The sequence below is a fragment of the Chaetura pelagica genome, unplaced genomic scaffold, assembly GCF_000747805.2.
Source record: "Chaetura pelagica isolate M959 unplaced genomic scaffold, ChaPel_1.0 scaffold32, whole genome shotgun sequence".
Lineage (NCBI taxonomy): Eukaryota > Metazoa > Chordata > Aves > Apodiformes > Apodidae > Chaetura > Chaetura pelagica.
This window is the reverse complement of record NW_009952368.1, coordinates 1,127,124-1,150,701: the sequence shown is the minus strand read 5'-3', so window position 1 is coordinate 1,150,701 and position 23,578 is coordinate 1,127,124. Positions and strand designations below refer to the sequence as shown.

Here is a 23,578-nt window from a genome sequence, read left to right as displayed (position 1 = left end):
GAGAGAGAAGCCTTCCAAATTCAGGAAACAGACTGCAGGTTTTGCCCTAAGAGTTTAAAAAAGAACTGCTGAGGAAGGAGCATTAACTGAAATCCCTCAGAAAAGAGATGAGTCCTTCCATCATAAAACCCACCACCTCCAGCTCCTCTGAGACCTGTCATGGAATTCCTTATCTCTGCTGTGCATGTTTTTGTGATGACACCCTAAATATTTCCACTATTAGGGCTGTGTAAAGGCTGGGGGGGGAGAATGGGTCTGCAGGGGCACCGACAGCCCAACCCTGCATTCTGAGCCATCTGAAGCCCCACAGCATGAAGGTTGACACCACCCCATGCCTCCTCAGGCAGGTGATGGATGCTCTGTGGAGCACAGGCAGCCTGGCAGGCTTGCGCATGTTGGTTGTTTTGCAAGCTCTCAACAGCAGGATTTGCTCTCCTGAACCACAAGAAATACAAATGATGGGCTTGTTTGTATTTAGCTAATTAGATGACTGGCTGAGCTGGGATCATGAGAGCTGGCAAGTTCCTCTTGCTAAAAGCAGCTCCAGCTCCATTAATTGTGGAAGTTGTTCACATCAGCTACGTACTTCAGTGGAGCTGTTGTTACCCATTCGTGTTGTGAGGTCTGGTATGGAAAGCTCAGCTCTCTGATATATGTAAAAATTGTGTCACAGAGCTTTGAAACCCAGCTGAAGAGGGGACTGCTCACTCAGGCAAGTCTGAGAAATGATTAATTATTTGTATTCAAAAAACAGAGGAAAGGAAATCACAGGCATTGCACTCGAGAGGAGAGCGAGGTCCCTGGAGACCAAGGAACATGAGTCCTTGCCTGGTTTGTGATTGCTGCTGCTTGACTTGGAGAAAAACCCTCTCAGGTCTCCTGTGCTCTTCAGAAGTTGAGCAGTGGCAGCATCACACAAGTACAAATTGCTGTGCTCGGGGGTGGGGGCAGAGGGCTGCAGTTGCCCTCCCATTCTTATGGCTTCTCCCTTAGTCATGAGAAGTATTTAATTGAAAAAGTAGTAATTTCCAGCAAAGTACATAGAAAACCATGTAACTTCTCCACTATTGCTCCAGAGTCTTTGCCAGTTGCAATAAACTCTCAATCACAACCCATGTGTGGGATGAAGTAACAAGAAGTTGGGGGAATTTTATTGCCAAACTGTAATTTGCAAAAACACACAGCTTGAAGAAGCTACAAGTACCTGTGGGCTCCCCTGGATTGCAATAAACATGTTTATCCAAAGCAAACACAGACTTCTATTTTGAGAATGTCAAAACAGGCACTTTGAACATTTACCAAACATTAAAGCCTGCATTTTGGAAACATGACATTTGTTTCCAAAAGTCAACCCAAGGCAAGGCTTTCCAAAGGGTCAGGTCTCACCTGGGGAAAACCAATGGGTTTGCTTCAAATCAGAGGGGAAGAAAAGTGTTTCACTCCAAGTTTCAGTGCTCACGTTAGAGCTGACTGGAAGGTTTTGCAGTTGACATTAAAAAACGCTCGTTGTTCTCCAAATAAATATTGTGGCTGCACCTGCACAGCTGGGCAGGGAGAGCTCCCGATTTCCTCCTTTAGGTGGAGTAGTATCAGGACTTACTTGAGAGGTCCCGTCCCACTCCCAGGGCGAGCCCGTCTTTGATCCAGAGCACGATGCCGTTATACTCGGGGATGGCGCAGAGCAGCGTCACCGGCTGCCCCGCCACCACCACCTGGTCCTGGGGCTGCTGCGTGAAGGAGGAGGCTTGGCCTGCAGAGGGGAACAAGAGGGGAAGAGGAGGCTGTCAGTCCTCGGGGGATCTGCCATACAACGCAGCGCTCTGGTGTCATGGGTTGACTCAGGATGGGCAATTAAACACTCTCGATCCCCTCCCAGGTAGGGAAGGAGAGAGAGAGAATGAGAGAGAGACTATTTGGATTGAAAACTAAACTACACAGCTTTTATTAAACACCAATGATAAAAGAAAATATGTGCAAAATATGCAGCTCCCCCAGCATCTCCTGAGCTGTGAGCAGCCCTGGAAAGTCCTGGAGCTGCCAAAGAAAGCGCAGAGTGATGAGGGTCAGGAGAGCTGGAGCCTGGGGGTCCCCGGGGAGGGATGGACGGAGTCCTCCCCGGACGCCGGCCATGGGGGGAGGAGAAGGGAAGAAGAACCAGGAAGGAAGTTGTCTTGTGTGCTCTCTGTCCTTCCTCTGAGCTTACGCAGCTCTATGGAATGGATTATCTGTGGCCAGTTTTGCTGTCTGTCTAACTCAGCCTCCTGTGGGGGTCAGAGATCTCCTGGTAGTGCCCAACCCAGCAGGGCAAAGACGTGACCTTGGAGTCCCAGCAGTAACAAAAACATTCCTGTGTTACCATTCCTGGCTGGAAATAAAAGAGAGCTTACTGAAGGGAAAAAAAGAAAAAAATCAGTAAAAGGAAAACTAGCTTCATCTGGCTCAAACCAGGACACTTGGGATGCAACAGCTCAAGGTGCTCCTGCTGTGGAACAAACCTGTGGCTGAATTCAGCTGCTCTTCATTATGGGATCACTTACTGTCTCCTGTGATGTTTTTCCTCCCTGGAGAAAAAAAAAGTCAGGCTTTTCCTCTAACTGGTTCCAACTTGTGGTGCTGGTGTTTTAGCCATCCTGATCAACAGACAGAAGAGCAAACAGCTTGAGCAGCAGTCACAGTTTGTACTATGCCTAACACAAGAGGACGTTGGTTCTCTGCTTCCAAGTCTCACTCCCACCTCATGTGCTTGCTGAAATCAGGATGCACAGTGAAGAACCCGCCACAAAACACTCAGGAAAACATTTGACTGCTGCTCGTCTCTCTTCAAGAGCATAACCAACCCTCTGGGAGCTTCACATCCACCTGGAAATGGGAGGAAGAAGCAGCCCTGGTCCAGCACCTCCTTTTGCCAAAGTTTCATTGTCAAACTCCCAATACCCAGCCGTACTGAGCCAAGCTCTTCAGCATCACACCTATCACCTTGGCTGACACAGATGGACCAAGTGCAGTGGTTTATCATCTCCCTCCTCACCCTGGATGCTCCACTAACCATTAAAAGCCCTCAGGTCATCTCCTGCCAAGGTGAGATGTCTCACACCTTGGGTGGAAGGTAAGACTTCTCATTTTCAACAGAAAGTACTCAAGTGCTGTACAGTCTTTTTCACCTCAGGGTTTGCTTAGTGCTGGCTTTGTGGTTTATTTTCCAAATGTGTTTTTCTTTCCAAAATGAGTGCTTTGGGTTTCAAGGTGGAGTTCTGGGGTGCCCACACAGCACATCCCTGGTGCTCACCAGAGATGGGGCCGCAGGGCAGCACGGTGCCAGCTCCTTTCTTGTAAAGAAAATAGGAGAAGCAAGAACAAAGAGTGACCAAGCACCCCATAACCAGATAAGCTTCTGGGATGTCTTAGAAAGCAGGTCATTGTGCTACAAGGCAGCAGATGTGTAGTGCCACAGTTTTATGATGTAAGGTCTTAAGTTTCAAGCCACTTCAGGCTGATCTGCTGGTATCTGGACACCCTGTGAGTGTGCTCTTCTGTGTTGTTACATGCAGAGCGTCTGAACATCCCTGTGGTTTTGCCAGCACTTAACATCTTGCATTTACTCTGGATACAGGAGAGATCTGAAAGAGGCAGAAGTTGGGAGAAAGGCCAAACGACTGGATTGCTACATTACCTGAGGGGTTTTAATGCTCTGGAGCCTTGCTGGGTGGGAATTATCACCCTGCAACAGGCACCCAATTAAAAGCCCAGATCCCTCAGTCGAATGGCAGCTCAATACACAAAATCGTCTTGGGCTGAAGAAAAAGTGTCTCTTTACAATCAATCTGTTAAACCAGGACAGTCACCATGTGAACCACCCAAAATCAATTCAGTCCTCATTTACATTAACTCAATTTACTTATTGACTGATGATTAATCTTAAACTAAGGTTAAGAGTGACACAAGTTCTCGCAACTCAACTTGTTTCCAAATGTGTTGTTGGGCCTTGCTCACAAGGCAAAGCTTCAAAGCTCAATCATTATCTAACCCGTGTAGTTAAACCAATATATACCCCCATATGAATGCTTATATTTCAATTTAATTGATTGTAGCTTAACTTAAACTTGCTCTTAGCCAGCTGAAGATGCATGGGGAAGAGCAGAGAGATCCCTTCTAGGTTTCTACTGGTCTACATACATCAGCCCTGATGAAATATTTGCACATGTCCCTGCAGCACCCAGGCACACCTCGAGCACCCTGCTCCTGGATATTTCAGAGGTCCTGGTTCTCCCAGTACCCACAGATTTGCAAAGAAATCTGATTTTCATCCCAAAGGCCATGGTGGTGGCTCTCAAGTTTATTCCAGAGGAGATTCCAGCTCTTTCTGCAGAGACAGACTTGCTGGAAGTCAGGGTCCTCCCTCACTCTGGCACCAGCAGAAACCTCAGCTATGCTGAATTAAGAGTTAGAAACTTGCTTTCACAGGGAATATTAACCAGCTCTGTATTTTATTCAGACTCATAAAGGACAGGCACTACTAGCATAATGTGGCAAGGTAGGGATGTGTTTGTTTTGTTTTGTTTTGTTTTTAAATATATATATTTTTTCCATCCACTAACTATGTTTTCACAGCTCAGTCCATAATCTTGACAATTTTCAAGGCAAGCAGGGACAGAGCTGGGATGCAGCAACAGCCCCCAAAGGTTGTTTTATCAGGGAGAATTATCAGGTTGTCAGCTGGGCTGCGAGAGGCGTAATGAGAAAGCAGAAGCACAGAGTGGTGTCCATGCCCTCTGAAAATGCCCATTAAGAAGAGGCTTCATTTGGTAATTGCTATTGGAAATGAAGCCATTTTTAGGGTTGTTTGGCTCTCTTTTTGCTGTGTTTGGTTTTATTTTTTTTTAAAGTTTTTTATTTATTTCTTGATTTGTTTTAGAGAGCAGCTGTTGGCCATGGAAAATCAGAGCAGAGACATGGCATATGTCTCCTGTCTCTTCCTTCCCTCTGTTTGTTCAGTGTAAAAAATTGTCACTTGAAAGCATTTTATTATGATTATTTTTTTTTGGTCCAAGGCACCATCTCAGCTACAAATAGCTCAGATTCAGGCACAGGAGAAGAGAGATGGGGGGTAAGGACCTTAAGAGCATTACCTGGCCCAGTCCCTGCTCCACAGAAGGATCATCTCTCCCTAAACCACAGATAAAAAAGAAGCAAAAACTCAAGTTCTGAAGGGAGAGCTCAACTAGCTTTCAAATCAGCTTAAAGACTGATTACTGGGTTTAACTGGGTTTGGAAGATCAGAGGCCCATCCACATTACAGCTTATGTCTTAATGTCAAAGGAACAAGTAATTTACAGAAAAGTTTTAAGAGAGAGAAGGTACTTGACAGAAAAGAACTGAAGATAGGGAGATTGGGAGGAGGTGATTTACAAATGCAGGTTGAGTGGTTTCAGCTACAAGAAAACGGGCTGGAACAGTCAGTTGGGTACTTTGCCCACAAATGTTGACAATGTTATTACAAAATGCTGCTTTGGTTTCAAAGCAGGGTGGTTTGACACCAATTACAAACCAAAACAAGCCCTTCAACAATCACACAAGATGCTGTTGGTCAACCAGAAGTCTCCCATTCTCTCTCGTTCCCCTAAATAGGGTGTTAGCCATGAAAATTCAGGTATAACCTGGCTTCCCAAATCCAAATTATTGCAGAGATTTGAGTTCAGACCACATGAGCCAAACAAAGAGTCCAGGAAAGGTACCAACAACCAGCCATCAGCCCGTCCACCATCCCCCTCACCTCAGACAGCATCCACCTGACACATGGAGGGAACCCAGGTTCTGGTTTTGCCTTGTGGCAGCAATCCCAAATGCCAGGGAGATACAGCAACCTGTACAAGTGCTTGCCACCCAGGTGGGGTCCTCTTACTCCCACACCCCATCTTCCCTCTACTTAAGCATAAAGACTTGGCATACTGTCAAAAAACTAACCCTTGGCTTCCTGCAAGTGTCTCTGGGAGCTTCTGGCTTGGGCCAATCCCAAATACAAATAGGGTGGGTGCAGGATGGATTGAGAACAGCCTTGAAAAGAAGGACCTGGGGGTGTTGGGCAATGAAAAGCTCAACGAGTGAGCAATGTGCACTCACAGCCCAGAGATCCAACTGCAGCCTGGGCTGCAGCACAAGAAGCTTGGCCAGCAGGTCAACTCGGCTCTTGTGAGACCCCACCTAGAATACTGGGTCCAGCTCTGGAGCTCCCAACACAAGAAGCACGTAAAGCTCTTGGAGCAAGTCCAGAGGAGGCTACAGAGATGATCCAAGGGCTGGAGCAGCTCTGCTCTGGAGACAGGCTGAGAGAGTTGGGGTGTTCAGCCTGGAGAAGAGAAGGCTCCAGGGAGACCTTGGAGCACCTTCCAGTGCCTGAAGGGGCTCCAGGAAAGCTGGGGAGGGGCTTTTTACCAGGGTGTGTGGTCATGGGGCAAGGGGTAATGGTTTTTAACTGGAAGAAGGGAGATTTAGGTTAGAGATCAGGAAGAAATTCTTTGCTGTGAGGGTAGTGAAGACACTGGAACAGGTTCCCCAGGGAAGCTGTGGCTTCCTTCCTCCCTGGAGTTGTTCAAGGGCAGGTTGGATGGGGCTTGGAGCAGCCTGGCCTGGTGAAAGGTGTCCCTGTCCTTGCAGCAGGGTTGGAACTAAATGATCTTCTATGTCCCTTCCAACCCAAACCATTCTATGAGTCTATGGTTCTGATGTTCATCCAGCAGAGAGGATAGACACCAGGCAGAAGCAAATTTTGGGAGTTTGAATTCTTAGTTGATTTTTTTGTTTTGTTTTGTTTTTTGTTAAAAAGACTCAGAATGGCTATGTAAATTAGATGCTAACCTTGTCTCTTGGCCATGTTCCATGGTGAAGTCCACGGCTGACCTGCTATTGTAGATGGGGACTCTGGTGTCAGGAAAGGCATGAAAGGCCCTTGATCTTGGAGCCTCTTCTTCTCCTGGTGGTTGGCTTTGCTTTGCCCCCTGAGGAGCTATTTTCACTGCCAGGTGACAGCGTGACCTGTTTTCTGGTCCTGCAACCCTGGAGGAAATCTCTCTAAAACCAAAGAGGGGTCTGCTCCTCACAGCTACTGAAATCCTGATCGGCAGGAACAACAAGAGGAGACTGAAGGACCCGCCATGAGTGGCAAGGAGGCAATAATGCTAACCCTGCTTTCAAAAAATCACGGGCAGGATCCTAATGAAGTCACAAGCTTGTCATGAAAGTGTAAGAAAAAAAGAGGAAAAAGGAGAGAACCACTTTAGAACTCTTTATATTTCCTTAATGGATTTTGCACCTGTGGTTCCTCTTTTCAGTGTTTCTCTGTAATGTTGCCTTGTTCCTTCAAACAAAGGCTGAGACTCTGCCATGTTTGTGACTCCCAGAGGAAATCATGCCAGCAGCACCACAGCATTCCTTTTCAGGGAGGTCCCAACACCCATGCCTGGCAAGAAGGACCATTTTACAACCCAGGAAATGGAGGGAAGCACCTACACAAGGGTGCCAAGGTCACACAGGGTGTCTGTGACACAGCAGGACAAAGCCTGAATCAGCAACCACTTTTCTAATCTCTCTGAAGACCAAAATCTGTTTGCATGAGTTCTTGTCTGAACTATTTCAGTTTGCAGCCTCCTGTGTGAAAACCAGCCTGCCTGCAGATAACTTGCTGCAAGAGAAGAGGCAGCCAGGGATAGTGGATAGTAAAATTTTCATTACTCAAGAGAAGTGAGTATTGTAGTGAGGAGCAGGGGACGTACAGAGGGAACAATGACTCATTAGAAATAGAGACACTGTGGCTCCTTTTATGTAAGTGAAGCTTTGAATTTCCATTGTGTTCTGAAAAGAATTAGGCCTTTCTGTCGAGGAGGGGATAGAAGTGGTGAAGGAGGACTCTGAAGTGCCTTGTAAAAATATTACTGTTGGAAATGAAAGGCCTGGTGATTCTGAGCTGGGGATGTTTACCTTGTTCCTCAGTGTGGAGAGCTAATCCTTCTCTTGACTTGGGGCCAGCAGGATGAGGGTAGTAGGATGATCAAGAGGCTGCTTCATGATAACCTCATCCCAACAGAGCTGGGTTAATGGTTGCAGTTGATGATTCTAAACATCTTTTCCAATCAGAGTGACCTATGATTCTCAGCCTACACATGGTCCTAGAAGGGTCCCTCTTCAGATCAAGCAGACCTAAGTGCCCTGATGTCAAGCCACGGCATTTCAGCCCACTTCGGTGTTGGTTTCAATTCTTTATGTGATGCCTGGAGATGGAGCCACCTCCTGACCACGGAGGGGACTGGGAAGGGAGGGTAGAGATGGCTGCATGCCCATGCTTTCCCGACAAACAAGGGCTCATCTCCACCCCACCCCACGCAGCTTCTGCAATCGATCCCCTGACAAATGGGTCCCTTCTCAGTGCTCATTCAAATGGGTCCTCTTCTCCGAGCCAAGGACAATGAGCTCCCTGCATAAGGCCCATCACATTTGAAAACACATTGATTTTTAGATGACTAGGAAAAGCAAGCAGACAAAAGTGTTACATTATTTACAAAGCTCTCTGGAATTGTCAGTCATGGGGGAGCACAGGGGGAGCAGGGAAGAGCTGTGCAGCTCAGCTTCACTATCTGCCTCCCAGTGACCTCCCAGGTAGAGATGCCACCCAGCCCAGCCCTGTACAAGCTCTGGCTGAACACAGCACCCATGAAGCAGGAGGGAAAGGAACAGCCAGATGTCCCCAGCAAGGATTTCTTCTGAAAAGGACAAAGGCAAGCTCTTCTTGCTCCTTCAAAGGAGAAAAAACCTGCAGCTCCCCAGATAGGAGCAGATGAATTGCACCAGTGATGCTGTGGCATCCTCAAGGGAGGATCACTTGCTGGTGATGGCCAGAGCCATGTCTGGCCCTTCCTTTCAGCTTCATGGAAATAAAAAAGAAAGATGGCTTGAGTTCATCTCTTACATAAGCTTTCCAATATTTTACTTGCTTCCTTGGGGAAAAAAAATAAAATAATCTGTTTGAACAAAAATGTCACTTTGGCCTTTTTTAGTTGGACTGCCTGAGTCTGGCTCACGCAGCTTCTGTACACTTGATGCTGCTGAATTATTCAATTTGAAAGAAAACAAACACAAGACCCTTCAGTCAAGGCATGAATCACAGAAATCTGTGCAGAGAGGAAAGTGGGAGCCCTCCTCTCCCTGGCCAGCTAGATGCATGACCTGCCATCGGACATGTCCTCTCCTCATGGGAAGCAGTGACCTGAGCTCATACTTTGCTTGCCCACGAACATCAAGGGAGGTGGGACCCTTTTTCCCCTTTGAAAGATCCCAGTGAGCAAAGCCTGGCAGTCCCCATCAGCTCCAGCTTGGGCCACAACAACCCCAGGCAACGCTCCAGGCTTGGGGAAGTGTGGCTGGAAAGTGTCTGGCAGAAAGGGACCTGGGGGTTCTAACTGACAAGTGTCTGAACATGAGCCAGTGTGTGCCCAGGTGGCCAAGGCGGCCAATGGCATCTGGCCTGGGTTAGAAATAGTGTGGCCAGCAGGACCAGGGTGGTCCTTCCGTGCTCAACACTGGTGAGGCCACACCTTGAATACTGTGTCCAGTTTTGGGTACCTCAATACAAGAAGGATATTGAGGTGCTGGAGCATGTCCAAAGAAGGGCAAAAAACAAAATCTGTTTGCATGAGTTCTTGTCTGAACTATTTCAGTTTGCAGCCTCCTGTGTGAAAACCAGCCTGCCTGCAGATAACTTGCTGCAAGAGAAGAGGCAGCCAGGGATAGTGGATAGTAAAATTTTCATTACTCAAGAGAAGTGAGTATTGTAGTGAGGAGCAGGGGACGTACAGAGGGAACAATGACTCATTAGAAATAGAGACACTGTGGCTCCTTTTATGTAAGTGAAGCTTTGAATTTCCATTGTGTTCTGAAAAGAATTAGGCCTTTCTGTCGAGGAGGGGATAGAAGTGGTGAAGGAGGACTCTGAAGTGCCTTGTAAAAATATTACTGTTGGAAATGAAAGGCCTGGTGATTCTGAGCTGGGGATGTTTACCTTGTTCCTCAGTGTGGAGAGCTAATCCTTCTCTTGACTTGGGGCCAGCAGGATGAGGGTAGTAGGATGATCAAGAGGCTGCTTCATGATAACCTCATCCCAACAGAGCTGGGTTAATGGTTGCAGTTGATGATTCTAAACATCTTTTCCAATCAGAGTGACCTATGATTCTCAGCCTACACATGGTCCTAGAAGGGTCCCTCTTCAGATCAAGCAGACCTAAGTGCCCTGATGTCAAGCCACGGCATTTCAGCCCACTTCGGTGTTGGTTTCAATTCTTTATGTGATGCCTGGAGATGGAGCCACCTCCTGACCACGGAGGGGACTGGGAAGGGAGGGTAGAGATGGCTGCATGCCCATGCTTTCCCGACAAACAAGGGCTCATCTCCACCCCACCCCACGCAGCTTCTGCAATCGATCCCCTGACAAATGGGTCCCTTCTCAGTGCTCATTCAAATGGGTCCTCTTCTCCGAGCCAAGGACAATGAGCTCCCTGCATAAGGCCCATCACATTTGAAAACACATTGATTTTTAGATGACTAGGAAAAGCAAGCAGACAAAAGTGTTACATTATTTACAAAGCTCTCTGGAATTGTCAGTCATGGGGGAGCACAGGGGGAGCAGGGAAGAGCTGTGCAGCTCAGCTTCACTATCTGCCTCCCAGTGACCTCCCAGGTAGAGATGCCACCCAGCCCAGCCCTGTACAAGCTCTGGCTGAACACAGCACCCATGAAGCAGGAGGGAAAGGAACAGCCAGATGTCCCCAGCAAGGATTTCTTCTGAAAAGGACAAAGGCAAGCTCTTCTTGCTCCTTCAAAGGAGAAAAAACCTGCAGCTCCCCAGATAGGAGCAGATGAATTGCACCAGTGATGCTGTGGCATCCTCAAGGGAGGATCACTTGCTGGTGATGGCCAGAGCCATGTCTGGCCCTTCCTTTCAGCTTCATGGAAATAAAAAAGAAAGATGGCTTGAGTTCATCTCTTACATAAGCTTTCCAATATTTTACTTGCTTCCTTGGGGAAAAAAAAAAAATAATCTGTTTGAACAAAAATGTCACTTTGGCCTTTTTTAGTTGGACTGCCTGAGTCTGGCTCACGCAGCTTCTGTACACTTGATGCTGCTGAATTATTCAATTTGAAAGAAAACAAACACAAGACCCTTCAGTCAAGGCATGAATCACAGAAATCTGTGCAGAGAGGAAAGTGGGAGCCCTCCTCTCCCTGGCCAGCTAGATGCATGACCTGCCATCGGACATGTCCTCTCCTCATGGGAAGCAGTGACCTGAGCTCATACTTTGCTTGCCCACGAACATCAAGGGAGGTGGGACCCTTTTTCCCCTTTGAAAGATCCCAGTGAGCAAAGCCTGGCAGTCCCCATCAGCTCCAGCTTGGGCCACAACAACCCCAGGCAACGCTCCAGGCTTGGGGAAGTGTGGCTGGAAAGTGTCTGGCAGAAAGGGACCTGGGGGTTCTAACTGACAAGTGTCTGAACATGAGCCAGTGTGTGCCCAGGTGGCCAAGGCGGCCAATGGCATCTGGCCTGGGTTAGAAATAGTGTGGCCAGCAGGACCAGGGTGGTCCTTCCGTGCTCAACACTGGTGAGGCCACACCTTGAATACTGTGTCCAGTTTTGGGTACCTCAATACAAGAAGGATATTGAGGTGCTGGAGCATGTCCAAAGAAGGGCAAAAAAGCTGGTGAAGGGTCTTGAGAAGAAGTCTTATGAGGAGAGGCTGAGGGAACTGGGGGTGTTCAGTCTGAAGGAGGCTGAGGGGAGACCTCATCACTCTCTACAACTGCTTGAGAGGAAGTTGTAAAGAGGTGGGCACTGGTCTCTTCTCACAAGTAACTGGTGATAGAACAAGAGGAAATGGCCTCAAGCTGCACCAAGGGAGGTTTAGACTAGACATTAGGAAGAACTTTTTCACTGAAAGGGTTGTTGGACATTGGAACGTGCTGTCCAGGGAGGTGGTTGAGCCACCAACCCTGGATGTGTTTAAAAGTCCTCTAGATGAGGTGCTTGAGAACATGGCTTAGTGCTGGGCCTGGGAAAGTACGGCTAATGGTTGGACTTGATGATCTTGAAAGTCTTTTCCAGCCTAAGCAATTCTCTATCTGGTTACATTTGGGTGAAAGCAAATACAAAATTATCCTAGGTGCAGGGAGCACCTCAAGAAAGGCAGCACCAACAGCCAGAGCACAGCTCAAGTGTGGCCTCTGTGTAACCATTTGCCTCCCGACCACCCGCCTGCTCTGAGCTCATCCTAAACTCAGCTTGCTGTGATGTCAGATATTTTCCTAATGCTGCTTCGAGAAGAAACATCAGCATCCCACTGTGTCCACTAAGGAGCTTCAAACTGGAGACAGGGAAGTTTTGAATAAGATATTAGACCTTTCAGAAATCTTTTTGTCTATTAGTCACACAGGCAAGAGATCTGAACTATCGAGTATTGCTCTTGCTTTGATACCCACGTGAAATCCCAGCACTGCTTTCAAAGTCACTGTGAGTAGTTTGATCAGCCATGCAGAAAGGGCTTAAATGTCATCGTCTGCTCTGTTATTAGCTACCAATTGGGAACAGTGTAAGAGTACACTTACTGTGGGATATTTATTAGCAACTTCCTCTCAGCACCAGCTTCCAGAATTACCTCTTGTGAGATTAAATGCCTGATCTTGGTGGCTGCACTGATAGAAAACAAACTAATGCAGTGCATTCAGGAAGCAAAAATAAGCTGGCCCCAAAAAGCAGCATTTGAGTGACCTTACAGACTGGATCACACTGAATGTTCAGACTCAATGGATGGCTCCTGGTCCTCCTGCTCCAACAACCCCCATGTAGCTGCTGCCCAGATAAAGCCGGACTCAGCAGCCTTATCTTTTATTAGACAAGCTGACAGAGCCAGAAAAAAAATAACCAGATAAGCTTTGGGGCACACAGGGCTTATCCTGGGTCAGAGATAGAAGCAGCAAACTGAATTAGGTGGCATTTTGCCAGGGGGGCAGCACATGGGGTTTGCTCCTGGGAAAAGGCAGGAGCCTCATCCCAAAGCCTGGGCTGCTGCAGTTACCCCATGATGGGGCTCTGAACTCCTGCTGAGGCTGCCTGGGGTACAGCAGTGATGCCTATTCTTGTGAGGAAGGGGGAGAAGCAGCAGCACAAACTATTTCAAAGGCTCTGGATCAGCATCCCTTGCTTGAGACAGGCGATGCTTTGCTCTCCTGAGCAAGGAAAGAGAATTCCTCCTATTGATCCACCTGGAGGGCCCAGCTCCCATAGAAAATTACCCATGACTCTGAGAAATATTTTGCTATCAGTGTTCCTGAGGAACCTGTTGCAGAATAATAAATAACCATTTGCTCTTCTGTCAAGGCATATCTGTTCTGGCACAGCTCCAGGGCACCCAGACTGACAAGGGAGCTGGGAGAAGAGAAGGGGATGCTCTGGTAACTCCAGCCAAGCCAGCCTGCTCCGTGGCAACTACAGTTGCATTTTTTCTGATGCCAACTATTTATAGCTGACAAACAGCCCTCGCAAAAGGGTCTGCAGGTCCTTGGCTGCAGGAGTCTTGCACAGATATTCCTGGGACCTAAACTCATCCATTTTAATCAGTGAAGAAGGAAAAGGAACGTTTCCCTGTAAAATAACTGGTATTCGAACCAGTGGGCAGCAGTCTGCCCTCCTCAAAGTCCCCCAGATAAATTCCTTCAGGATTTTGTCCCTTGTGACCTTCTGCAAGCTCTCAGGTGACCCCCACAGCCCTGGATAACATTCAATCCAGGTACACCCCCTTAGCCCACCCTTTGTTCCCAGATCAGGGCCGCTCTTCTGAAATATAGTCCTATAAATCTCAGCTCGTCTTTGAGCTAGAGGGCACCCAGGACACTCGTCTGTAGGAAAACGAGAAGGATGAATAATCCATTTCACAAACGATTTGGAGATTTCAAAGTCTGGCTCTGCTCCCAGGACGGGTAGCAACTGGAAGTTGTGCAGTCTACAGGGTGGAAAATTAGACCAAAGAGCTCGCCCTGGGTCACACCACGTTTCACTTCCATCCTCATTTTTCAAAGTCTGTTATTGCATGCTTGGCGTCCCAGAGACAAATCAAAATGAAGCTTCACTTCAGAACAGAAAATGCAAATATTTAATGCTAAAACTACTGAAAGATTCTTCTCCTGTTTTCTACCTGCAAGCCAAACTCCCAGTGAAAACAAGAAGCTTTTATTGTGTCCCACTTACCTTCTGCTACTTTAAACACGGTTCTGCCAAAGCTTATCAGAAAATCACCCAAACTTTAATCGATAGACACCCACATCCTTCTCAAAATAAATTTGTATAAGGAATCTCACCACAGGTTGGAGTGACATCATGTTCACTGTATGGATTTGGGAACTGAGGCAAATGGTGCCCAGCCATGAGTGTTTCCACTTTGCAGGTGCTTAAATTGCCACCACACCAGATGCCCTCCAAAAGATACCTTTCCTGAACTAGAACTGTTGGTGTGAGGAACCAAACCACATGCACCAAAGCAGGAAAATCAGAGAATCATAGAATAGTTTGGGTAGGTAGAGACCTAGAAGATCATCCAGTTCCAACCCCTCTGCAGGGACAGGGACACCTTTCACCAGGCCAGGCTGCTCCAAGCCCCATCCAACCTGCCCTTGAACAATTCCAGGGAGGGGGGAAGCCACAGCAACCTGTTCCAGTGTCTTCACTACCCTCACAGCAAAGAATTTATTCCTGATCTCTAACCTAAATCTCCCCTCTTCCAGTTTAAAACCATTACCCCTTGCCCCATGACTACACACCCTGGTAAGAAGTCCCTCCCCAGTTTTCCTGGAGCCCCTTCAGGCACTGGAAGGTGCTCCAAGGTCTCCCTGGAGCCTTCTCTTCTCCAGGCTGAACAGCCCCAGCTCCCTCAGCTTGTCTCCAGAGCAGAGCTGCTCCAACCCTTGGATCATCTCTGTAGCCTCCTCTGGACTTGCTCCAAGAGCTTTATGTGCTTCCTGTGTTAGGAGCTCCAGAACTGGACCCAGTATTCCAGGTGGGGTCTCACAAGTGCAGAGTAGACAGACAGGATCACCTTCCTTGACCTGCTGGCCAAGCTTCTTGTGCTGCAGCCCAGGCTGCAGTTGGATCTCTGGGCTGTGAGTGCACATTGCTCACTCGTTGAGCTTTTCATTGCCCAATCCATTTTCTTCCCAACCTGTATTTGGGCTTAGATTGCCCCAGCCCAGGTGCAGGACCTTGCACAACCTTGCCAGAACAAATCCTACTATAGTCCTGAAATGCTGAAAAGCTGCTGTCTGCAGGAACCATCAGCTGTGTTGCTTCCGGAGAGGCTCCCAGCCAGACTAGTTATGGGATGAAGCAGCGAGCCCAGGGACTTGAGCTCCTTGCTGTTTAGTTGAGCTGAGAAGCAGGGTGGGATTGCTTCGGGTTGTTTTACATGAATTATCAAGTCTGAAGATGAAGTGGAATAAGAATTAGCAGGTTTCTGCTGTAATTATTGTTTGTTTGGATGTTTCCAAGCACAAATTATTGTAAAGAAGTGCACTTTTTTTTCTTTCCATACAAGATTCACATTTAGGGCTACAACAATTTATTCTGAAGAACAGCCTGAAGTTAAGCATATGCAATACACCAATAAACAGTGGCAGGGAAAAGACAGGAGGAAGTAAGAGACACTAAGATGAACAAACAGGGAGCAGATAATCAGTTGAGCTTCTAGTTCATAACTGTGGCCACTTTCACTACATGGGCAGGACACTTCAAAACTCATGTACTTTTCTATCCATACGTGAAGATCTAATAAAAGCTTCTCTGCTCTGAAACCCACTGCTGCTCTGGTACTTGGAGATCCAGGGAAATGCCAAGAAAGTGGATTTATGCATTGCTCAGCCATCCTGGAGGAGGCCAGTGATGTGCACCATTGCCTGCAGCAACTGGTTTCTGCTTTTTTGCTGGGATTTACCCAATAAAGCCAAGAGCTGGGACAAACAAGAAACGTGAATCCTGTTCATATTTATAGCCCTGCGACTGCTTTATCAGCCCACGAGCACCTGGGGGAGAAGACCCAGGGAAGCAGCTGTGCTGACAGACCCAGCCACTGCTCTGCTTTATTGCTGGAGGAGAAAGGAAGGCCCCAGAAGAGGACTCAGATGTATTTAAAGATGAGACTTTGCTGTTTGTTTCATTATGAGCTCCTCTCAATGGTCCCCACTGCCAAGAGAAGGGCTTGCTTGTGTGAAACCTCAGGCCAGGACAAGATTAGCACATTCCAGCCTGCTGAGTTCATGAGCAGGTAATGAGAGATGCTCATCAATAAACCCTGCTGTTTCTGAACCCCCTCCTGGGGTGAGCCTACATGCCTGCAAGACCTCCTGCAGGACCTCAGAAGCTTTCTATCCTGTGACCAGCTCCATGTGGCCCACTGAGATAATGATGTGGCAAACTGGAGCAGACAAACCCAGCCTTGCCCAGGGAGGCAAAGCTTTGTGACAGTTCACTCAGCCAGCACAGCAACAAACCCCTTTTCATTCATGTTTTTTTAGGGAAGATGTGCTTCCATCTGGTTTTGCTGGTAGAGGTTTCCTTCCCCAGGATTAAGAGCAGGTAATAAAGAGACAAAATGCAAAGAAGTTAATTATTATATTACACTCTTTTACAGTGGAAATCTCTCTCCAAGGATTCCTGCCTGTTGAGTCCACAGCTGGGGATAGAAACCTGTAGGGGAAAAAACACCCCAACAAACAAAAAAACAAAAAAAGCCTCTTTTACAGTGTCAGTCCCATCAAACCTCAAATGCAGGTCCTTTTTCAGGCAAAAATTCTGAGGAACAGGGACAGAACAAGTCCTCAAACTAGTAACAGCCGGACATTTAGCCAGTTCCACCTCCATTTCTGACTTGAGGAACAGCATCCTGCCTTCAGCAAGGCAAGAACATAACCTGTTTAAGGCTTTGGAGAGAGACTCATAACCATCACCATAATTTTTAAGCAGCACCGTGCAGCACCGCGCCTTACGGACTCCTATAAATTACTCGCACCAGCTGCCAGCTCAGCCCAAGCTCGATATTGCCTGCAGTAATTATTTGGATCAAATGCAGTTTATCTGCTTCATATTTGTGTTTCTGTGCTCTCTGTTAACTTAGAAATGTCACTGCAGTGTTTATTTGTTATAATGAAACTTAATGACGTTTGAAACCGATGGCTGTGGTTGTGGGCTGCAGGTTTGAAGCAATCTCTTCATCTCAGGAGCAGGAGGCCAAAAGATAACATTAAATTACCCGATAGGAAAGGAAGATGTATGCAGAGAGGTACTCAGGCCTGTGTATTATTCATTGGAGAGATGACTAGCAATGAGGTATGGTGCCTTAGGCTACAGGCTCAAAGCATCGTCACCCAGAGAAGGCAAATGTTCCTGTCCAAGGGGAACGAGTTGTCAAGCCATAAGCCCCAGTGTGTCTCAATCTGTTTTATTAAACCTCCTAAGGCATGTGGGCAGGCTCGGAGCTGGTGTGAAAGGGCTGGCAGTGAAGGAACAAGGTGGGGCTGCTGTCAAACCAAGCGAAGCTGGGTAGAAGGGAGAGGAACTGGCTTTGGGAGGCTCAAGCTGGGGATGGGGAGGGCAATGCGGTGGCAGGGCAGCTGGCAGCAGTGGTGCCCCCTCCCTGCCAGGTGCCTAATGCTGAAGGCCCTTCTCCTTCCATGCAAGGCCCAGAATCAACTTCTCCTGCTTTTGCTTCAGGCACTGCTCCTTGTCCTCTCTACTGCTGAATAATTTCCTCCCTTGGTTTCTCTTGCTGCGTGTATTTATAGACTTCGGTCGTGTCTCTCCTTGAGCCACCTCCAAACTATATAAATTTACCTCCTCCAGTTTCTGCTCTTACAACCCACTCTCTAATCCCTGGGCCACTGTCCCCACCACAGCTCACGTTGTCCCTGGGTTCTGCAGAGACCACACACCACACTCCAGCACCAGCCCCGTCACAGCCTGCACCGAGCTGTGCCGCTCCTGGTGCTTTATCACCTCAGATCTGCAACAGCCAGGGACATCTTTCCCAAGTTCCCTCCTGGATGTGCAGCAATACCCATGGCATGAGCCACAACCTCCCAAAACTTTTCCAGGATGGTCACCCTGGGGACATGCAGCACAGGGAAGTGATTCCTAGAGGGGTCAAACACTACAGGTGAACACCTGTCAATGTCTTCTTCACCAACCTACAGCAAAGGAAAAAAAAGCCTGGGAAACTCATTTGATTAACCTCATCTGACCATCTGGATTAAAACCAGAAGCTAGTATTGGCAGATGCATTACCTGGTGACAGCTGACAAGAAAAATTAATCTTCATTACTTACAACCCTTAAGCAACTACCACCAGACAACCTCCTGGGAGGATTTCACTACCAGAGCTTGCCTAAGACTCCATCCCTGGAGGGATTTCAAAGCCATGTAGATGTGGTGCTGAGGAACATAGTTTAGTGGTGGCCTTGTCAGTGCTGGGGTTACCAGTGGGCCTTGATGATCTGAAAGGTCTTTTCCAACCAAAATGATTCTGTGATCTCCAAGCTCCCCAGGAGCAGGCAGGACCTGTGTGTGACTGCATTTCCAGCCAGGAGCACTCCGGATGAATGCACCTGCACACAGCTTCTCCCTGCACCCCAAGCCCCAGCAGAAGTCTCCTGTTCACAAACCAGCTGGGTCTAACCTTGCTTAAAACCTCTGTGACATGGATTAATGAGAAAGAGAGGACCGTGCAGGGCCACCTGCAACGACCTTGCCTGCAAAGCCTTGGAAAGGGAGTTAATTCTGGAATAATACAAGGGCTTGGCAAGGAGGGGCTGGGAGCTCTGCTGTCTCCCAAGCAGCTATCGAAACAAACAAGTTGACAAATGAGGCTGCCTCCTAATGAAGCTGAAGCCCAAGTCAATACTCAGCCCTTCTATCAGGGCACAGATCAAAGATGGTCTCTAGGACAAATGACCTTGGTGGGGGTGGGACAGCTGTCACTCAGGGGAGGGAAGGGGTGGCAATGAAAAGGTGCAGCCTTGAGAGCAGAGGGAGACAAGGGCAACTTGCAGAAGTGGAAAGGAAAGAGATTTAAGAGGAGAAATGCAGGAGGCTGGGGAAAGCCTTTCTTCCAGGTCTGAGGTGCTCTTTCAGCAACTACCTCTGGTTAGGATCCTGGTGATCCTTCAGCCCTCTGCTACCACTGTGACACACCTAGAGCAACATCCTTCTGACAAAACAGTATTTCAGGTAGTTTCTCTGCAGAGGTCTTCCTTCTCCTCCCTGCTCCAGCAATGAAAGATTGAAATGCAGAAGGATCAAGACTGTGGACAACACCCCTTGCTGCTATTCCATACCCATGCTAGGGATGCAGGTTCTTGGGGCAGGGATCACTTCCCTCCCCTTTTGTAAAGTACAACGTGGACTTCAACCTCAGTTGAAGACTTCTGCTTCTGCAGGAACCAACCCCCTGGTACCTCCCTGCCACACCACCTCCAGAAACCTCCACTGGCAACTCCAATCTCCTGATTCTCTTTGAAAAGTTCTCCATCTAATGCTGGTCTAAGATGATGGCAACAAAGACCTGGCACACTTATCTCCAGGTCAACCTAAATATTTCATTTAGCTTCTGAAAAAGTCAATTCCTTTCTCTTTCTTCCTTCCTTCATTTTAAATCTCAAAATGCATACCATCCTCATGAATATTGATGAGGATCATTAGTCACTGAACATTTCACTTCCCTTCTCTTCCCTTTGTCTATATAAAACCTTCATCTCTGTTAAAGGGAAAAAAAAAAATCATCTCAAGTTGTATCTCTGGATGCGTTTTAAGACCAACTCCATTAATACAGTTATAGATTGAGTAAATACCTCTGGGAGCAAACACTGGGCATGAAAGGATAGGTAGCTACAGGCCTGGCAATTGCTGCTGCACTGGTGGTAGCTGCTCAGGGTTCTGGTTCAAGTTCATTGCTTGCTGAAGGATCACAGCAGCAGCCCTGGGTACTAACTAACTGTCGTGTTGACTGCCTGGCCAAGGGGAATTTCACTCACACCCCCCCTCACACATGCTCCCTGCCTCTCCATCAGGTTTTGACCAGGCTTGTTCCTTCTGTCTTTGTCAACCTCAGCCTGAAGGCTGCTAATGGACTTCAGTTTTATTAGTGAGTACAGATGGCAGGGCTAGGCCAGACGCAGCAAATAGCGTGGCAAGAAAAAGAACAGGAGTTGCAGCCTTCACCTTGATCCTTTACAGCAGCATTTCACTATTTCCTTATGATGAGAATGGATTTTTAGAAGGGTTTAAAAAAACCAAAGGCAGCTCAAACAAAACAAGATACTTTGGCAGGTGTTTTTTGCAGTACCTTTCAGTCAAATCCGAAGTCCCAACGCACTGAGAAATGGGAACTGATTCGTTCTGTTGGCCTGAAACACACAATTCCTTCCAATTTGTCATTATAGCTGTGAAATACAGCTTGTCTTGCCCTGCTCACCTAAGAAAGGGGCTTCATCTTCCAGGCTGGGACTGCAGAGTCAGGATGATGTTATGTGACCTAACGACACACAGGGACACCAGTGGGGAACAGAGCTTCACAATTATTTATTTAAGCCCTTTCACAGCACACCAAAGCCACAAGCTCTGTAACACCAGAAGGGTTTAATCTTCACCACAATCCTGCTCGGGTCCCACCCCACAGCCTGGATTTAGTTGGAAGTACTCGAGACAAGGCAGGTTTCTGCTCCAAATCTCACAGTAGATTTACTTCTCCTGCCTCGAGAGCCACTGGAACAGCAAGCCTGGCTGTTCATCACTACAAGTATGTCTCAGAGTGGGACTTACAAGGCTGCAGTGGTTTTAATTGATATTCTAAGCGATGGTAACTTGGTAATGCTTCATTGTTCCAGTCCATGAAGCCCCAACCCTGCAGAAATCATGTTTGTCTGTTTCCTGGAGGGGGAGGAGAGAGATTAGGACCAGACAGGAACAAACCCTGTTTCCTTGCAGCAGCAGGTAGGCCTGCAGTGCTTCCTAGAGAGCAGGACTGCACTGCAGTGCCTGTGCCCCAGGAGGACTCTCAAAAATGGTGGAAGAGATGCTCTTTCTCCAGCCTTGGGTAGGGATGTAGCCTCACCCTCCTGCCTTCTTCCTGAATCAAAGCCTGGATCATTTTCTTGGGTGCAACAGCTTCCAAATACTTTGAGAAGCTGGAGGCTTCCACACAATCCTGCTATTGTGTCCATGCCAGGAGGATTTATGGCATCACCAGAACCTGATTTGATGGCCCAGCCAGACCTGCATGTCCAGGTTCTGGTCTGATGGACAGCATGGCACCAGTGTGACCTGTAATTGCTAATGCAGCCTCTCTGGCAGCATCCCCATGGACACTGAGGGAGGAGAGAAAACAACAACCAGCAGAAACACACACTCAAAGGCAAACTCTGAGGGAAGCCTGGAAGCAGCACAGAGATGAGGAAGCCAGAGTCACCACCTTCAGAAAGCAGCCTTGCATCTCCTTCAACTCACACTCCCACTGCCTCCAGACTCCACAAACCCAAACTCCACAAAGACAGTACCAGCAAGCAGGGGAAGGGAAGCACAGAACCTTGTCTCTGCCCTTTTTCAGGTGTGTTTTACAGGACAAGATCTTGCCCACAGCTTGCTGTTCTCCTTAGGTTCACATCTCACTCCAAACAGCTAAAGGGGACTGACAAGGCAATGAATTCAAGCAGCCAGGATATCCTAAATCCCCTTTAGATATTGATCCATGCTTACTAGGGCCCAGGATCCCTGAGGTGTCTTTAGCAGGCTCTCCAGCCCCAAAGAAGGGATAGAACACAGATTCCAAAGGATCCCAGGTTCTCCCATATGCACATGCCAGTGGAACAGCAAGAGCAGCAACTCCTAAATTATGTGATGCCATTCTCAGGAGCAAGGAAGTATTGTGTTCATTTATTTAAGACCACGCAGCAATAGCTTTCCACAGGGGACTGCTACTCAAATCAATTAAAATTATACCCTTAGACCATTAACTACTACAACACCAGCACTACCGTAAAACTCCCAAGCTTTGTGTGGGATTTCTAACCAGCAGAGCTGCTCAGCTGCACTGCAACTGCTCCTGACAACTGAAGCAGCACGAATGAAATTCTGCTCCCACTCTGAAGTGGCAGAGAGCAGCAGTAGGACAGGGAGATGTTTCCTGTCCTGCCTGAGCAGAGCAGTTCAGAGCTCACAGGATCCTTCCCTCAGCACCACCCTTGTAAACACACATGATGGATTTCACCAGCAAGAATGTGGCTCACAGAAGCCTATGCCTCTCCAGCAAGGTCCTGCATTTTATCCAGTTTTCCAGCTGACCCAACCCAGGCAAAGTCTCCCTTTGACACTAGACAAAAAAAACCCACAACAAAACCAACAAACCAAAACAGCTTGTTTGCTGTTTTTGCCTCAGGTTTCACTTACATCCCAGCCTTGTTTAACTAACAGACTTACAAAGCATTACAGAGATATCAATGAGAACTCTGCTGATAACAACACATCTGTAACAACTTCTGGGGAGCTTGCTCCATCCACTTGACTCTTCCTTCTTCAATGCCTTTGTCAGATAAAGAACAAAAGGCTCAATTCAGATTACATGGGAGATGCCTTCCCCAATCAATCGTGATTGTGTCTTTGTTGGAGACATGAGTGACAAGGCTCAGAGTAAGAGGAGCTTCCCTATGGCAGAACTGCCAAGCTGGAGGAGGCAGCACCTTCCCTGGTGGTGACAGCAGAGTTAGAAAGGCAAAAGTGGCACTGCATCCCATGGGGAGCTCTGGAGATCAGCTAATAACAGACCCACCGCTACAGTGGATCCCAGTAGGTTTTGTGCCAGGGATCCTGTAGCTTTGAGCAAAGTTTTGCAGAAATACCATTCCCAGACTGAGGCTCAGAGGGCAAAAGTGTAAGAAGATGCTGGAATGCTCAAGAAGGTGCTCAAGTTGTTGTAGGGCTGTTGAACTTCACTGTGGGCAAAAAAAGGCTGAGCAGAGCCAGTGCTGCTTGGGCTAAAGCAAGTAAGGTTACAGATCTGATCCAAAAGAACAGAGCACTTCCACCATTGGGCCAGAGAACTGAGGGAAGTTTAAGCTTCTCCAGCAGCACAGGCTGCTCCCAGCAGCATCTGGTAGAGGAGAAAGGTAACTTCTTACAGGGATGAGATGGGCTGGCTCCAATATATCCTTGAAACTGAGGAAGATTCATGTTCTGCCTGTGCTGCTGCAGATGTAAAAGTCAGTTGCAAGACTCAGATTAAATGTCCCCATAAATCCAAGCAATTCTGAGGCAGCAACTGCCTCGCTGGGCTGCTAATGAGTGGCATGAATACGTCACTGTATCTCAGTGCCATGCTCTAACAGGACATTTTCCTGGCAGGAAACCTTCACTGAACCCACTTTGAACTGCAGCAGAGGCAGCAGAAGGGGCGTTCAAGCAGAGACACATTTGGAGCAGAGGAACAGCCAGCTTCTCTGAACTAACCATTTT

General features: G+C 47.7%; 1 protein-coding gene across 1 annotated transcript in view; it reads right to left on the bottom strand.

Moving 5' to 3' along the window:
• KIRREL3 (kin of IRRE like 3 (Drosophila)) overlaps positions 1-23,578 on the bottom strand; it is a 129,733-nt gene that overhangs the window by 92,613 nt on the left and 13,542 nt on the right. Inside the window, exon 4 of the mRNA XM_010008100.1 lies at positions 1,601-1,750. Within this exon, the coding sequence (XP_010006402.1) occupies positions 1,601-1,750 (150 nt within the window). The remainder of the gene's footprint in view (positions 1-1,600; positions 1,751-23,578) is intronic.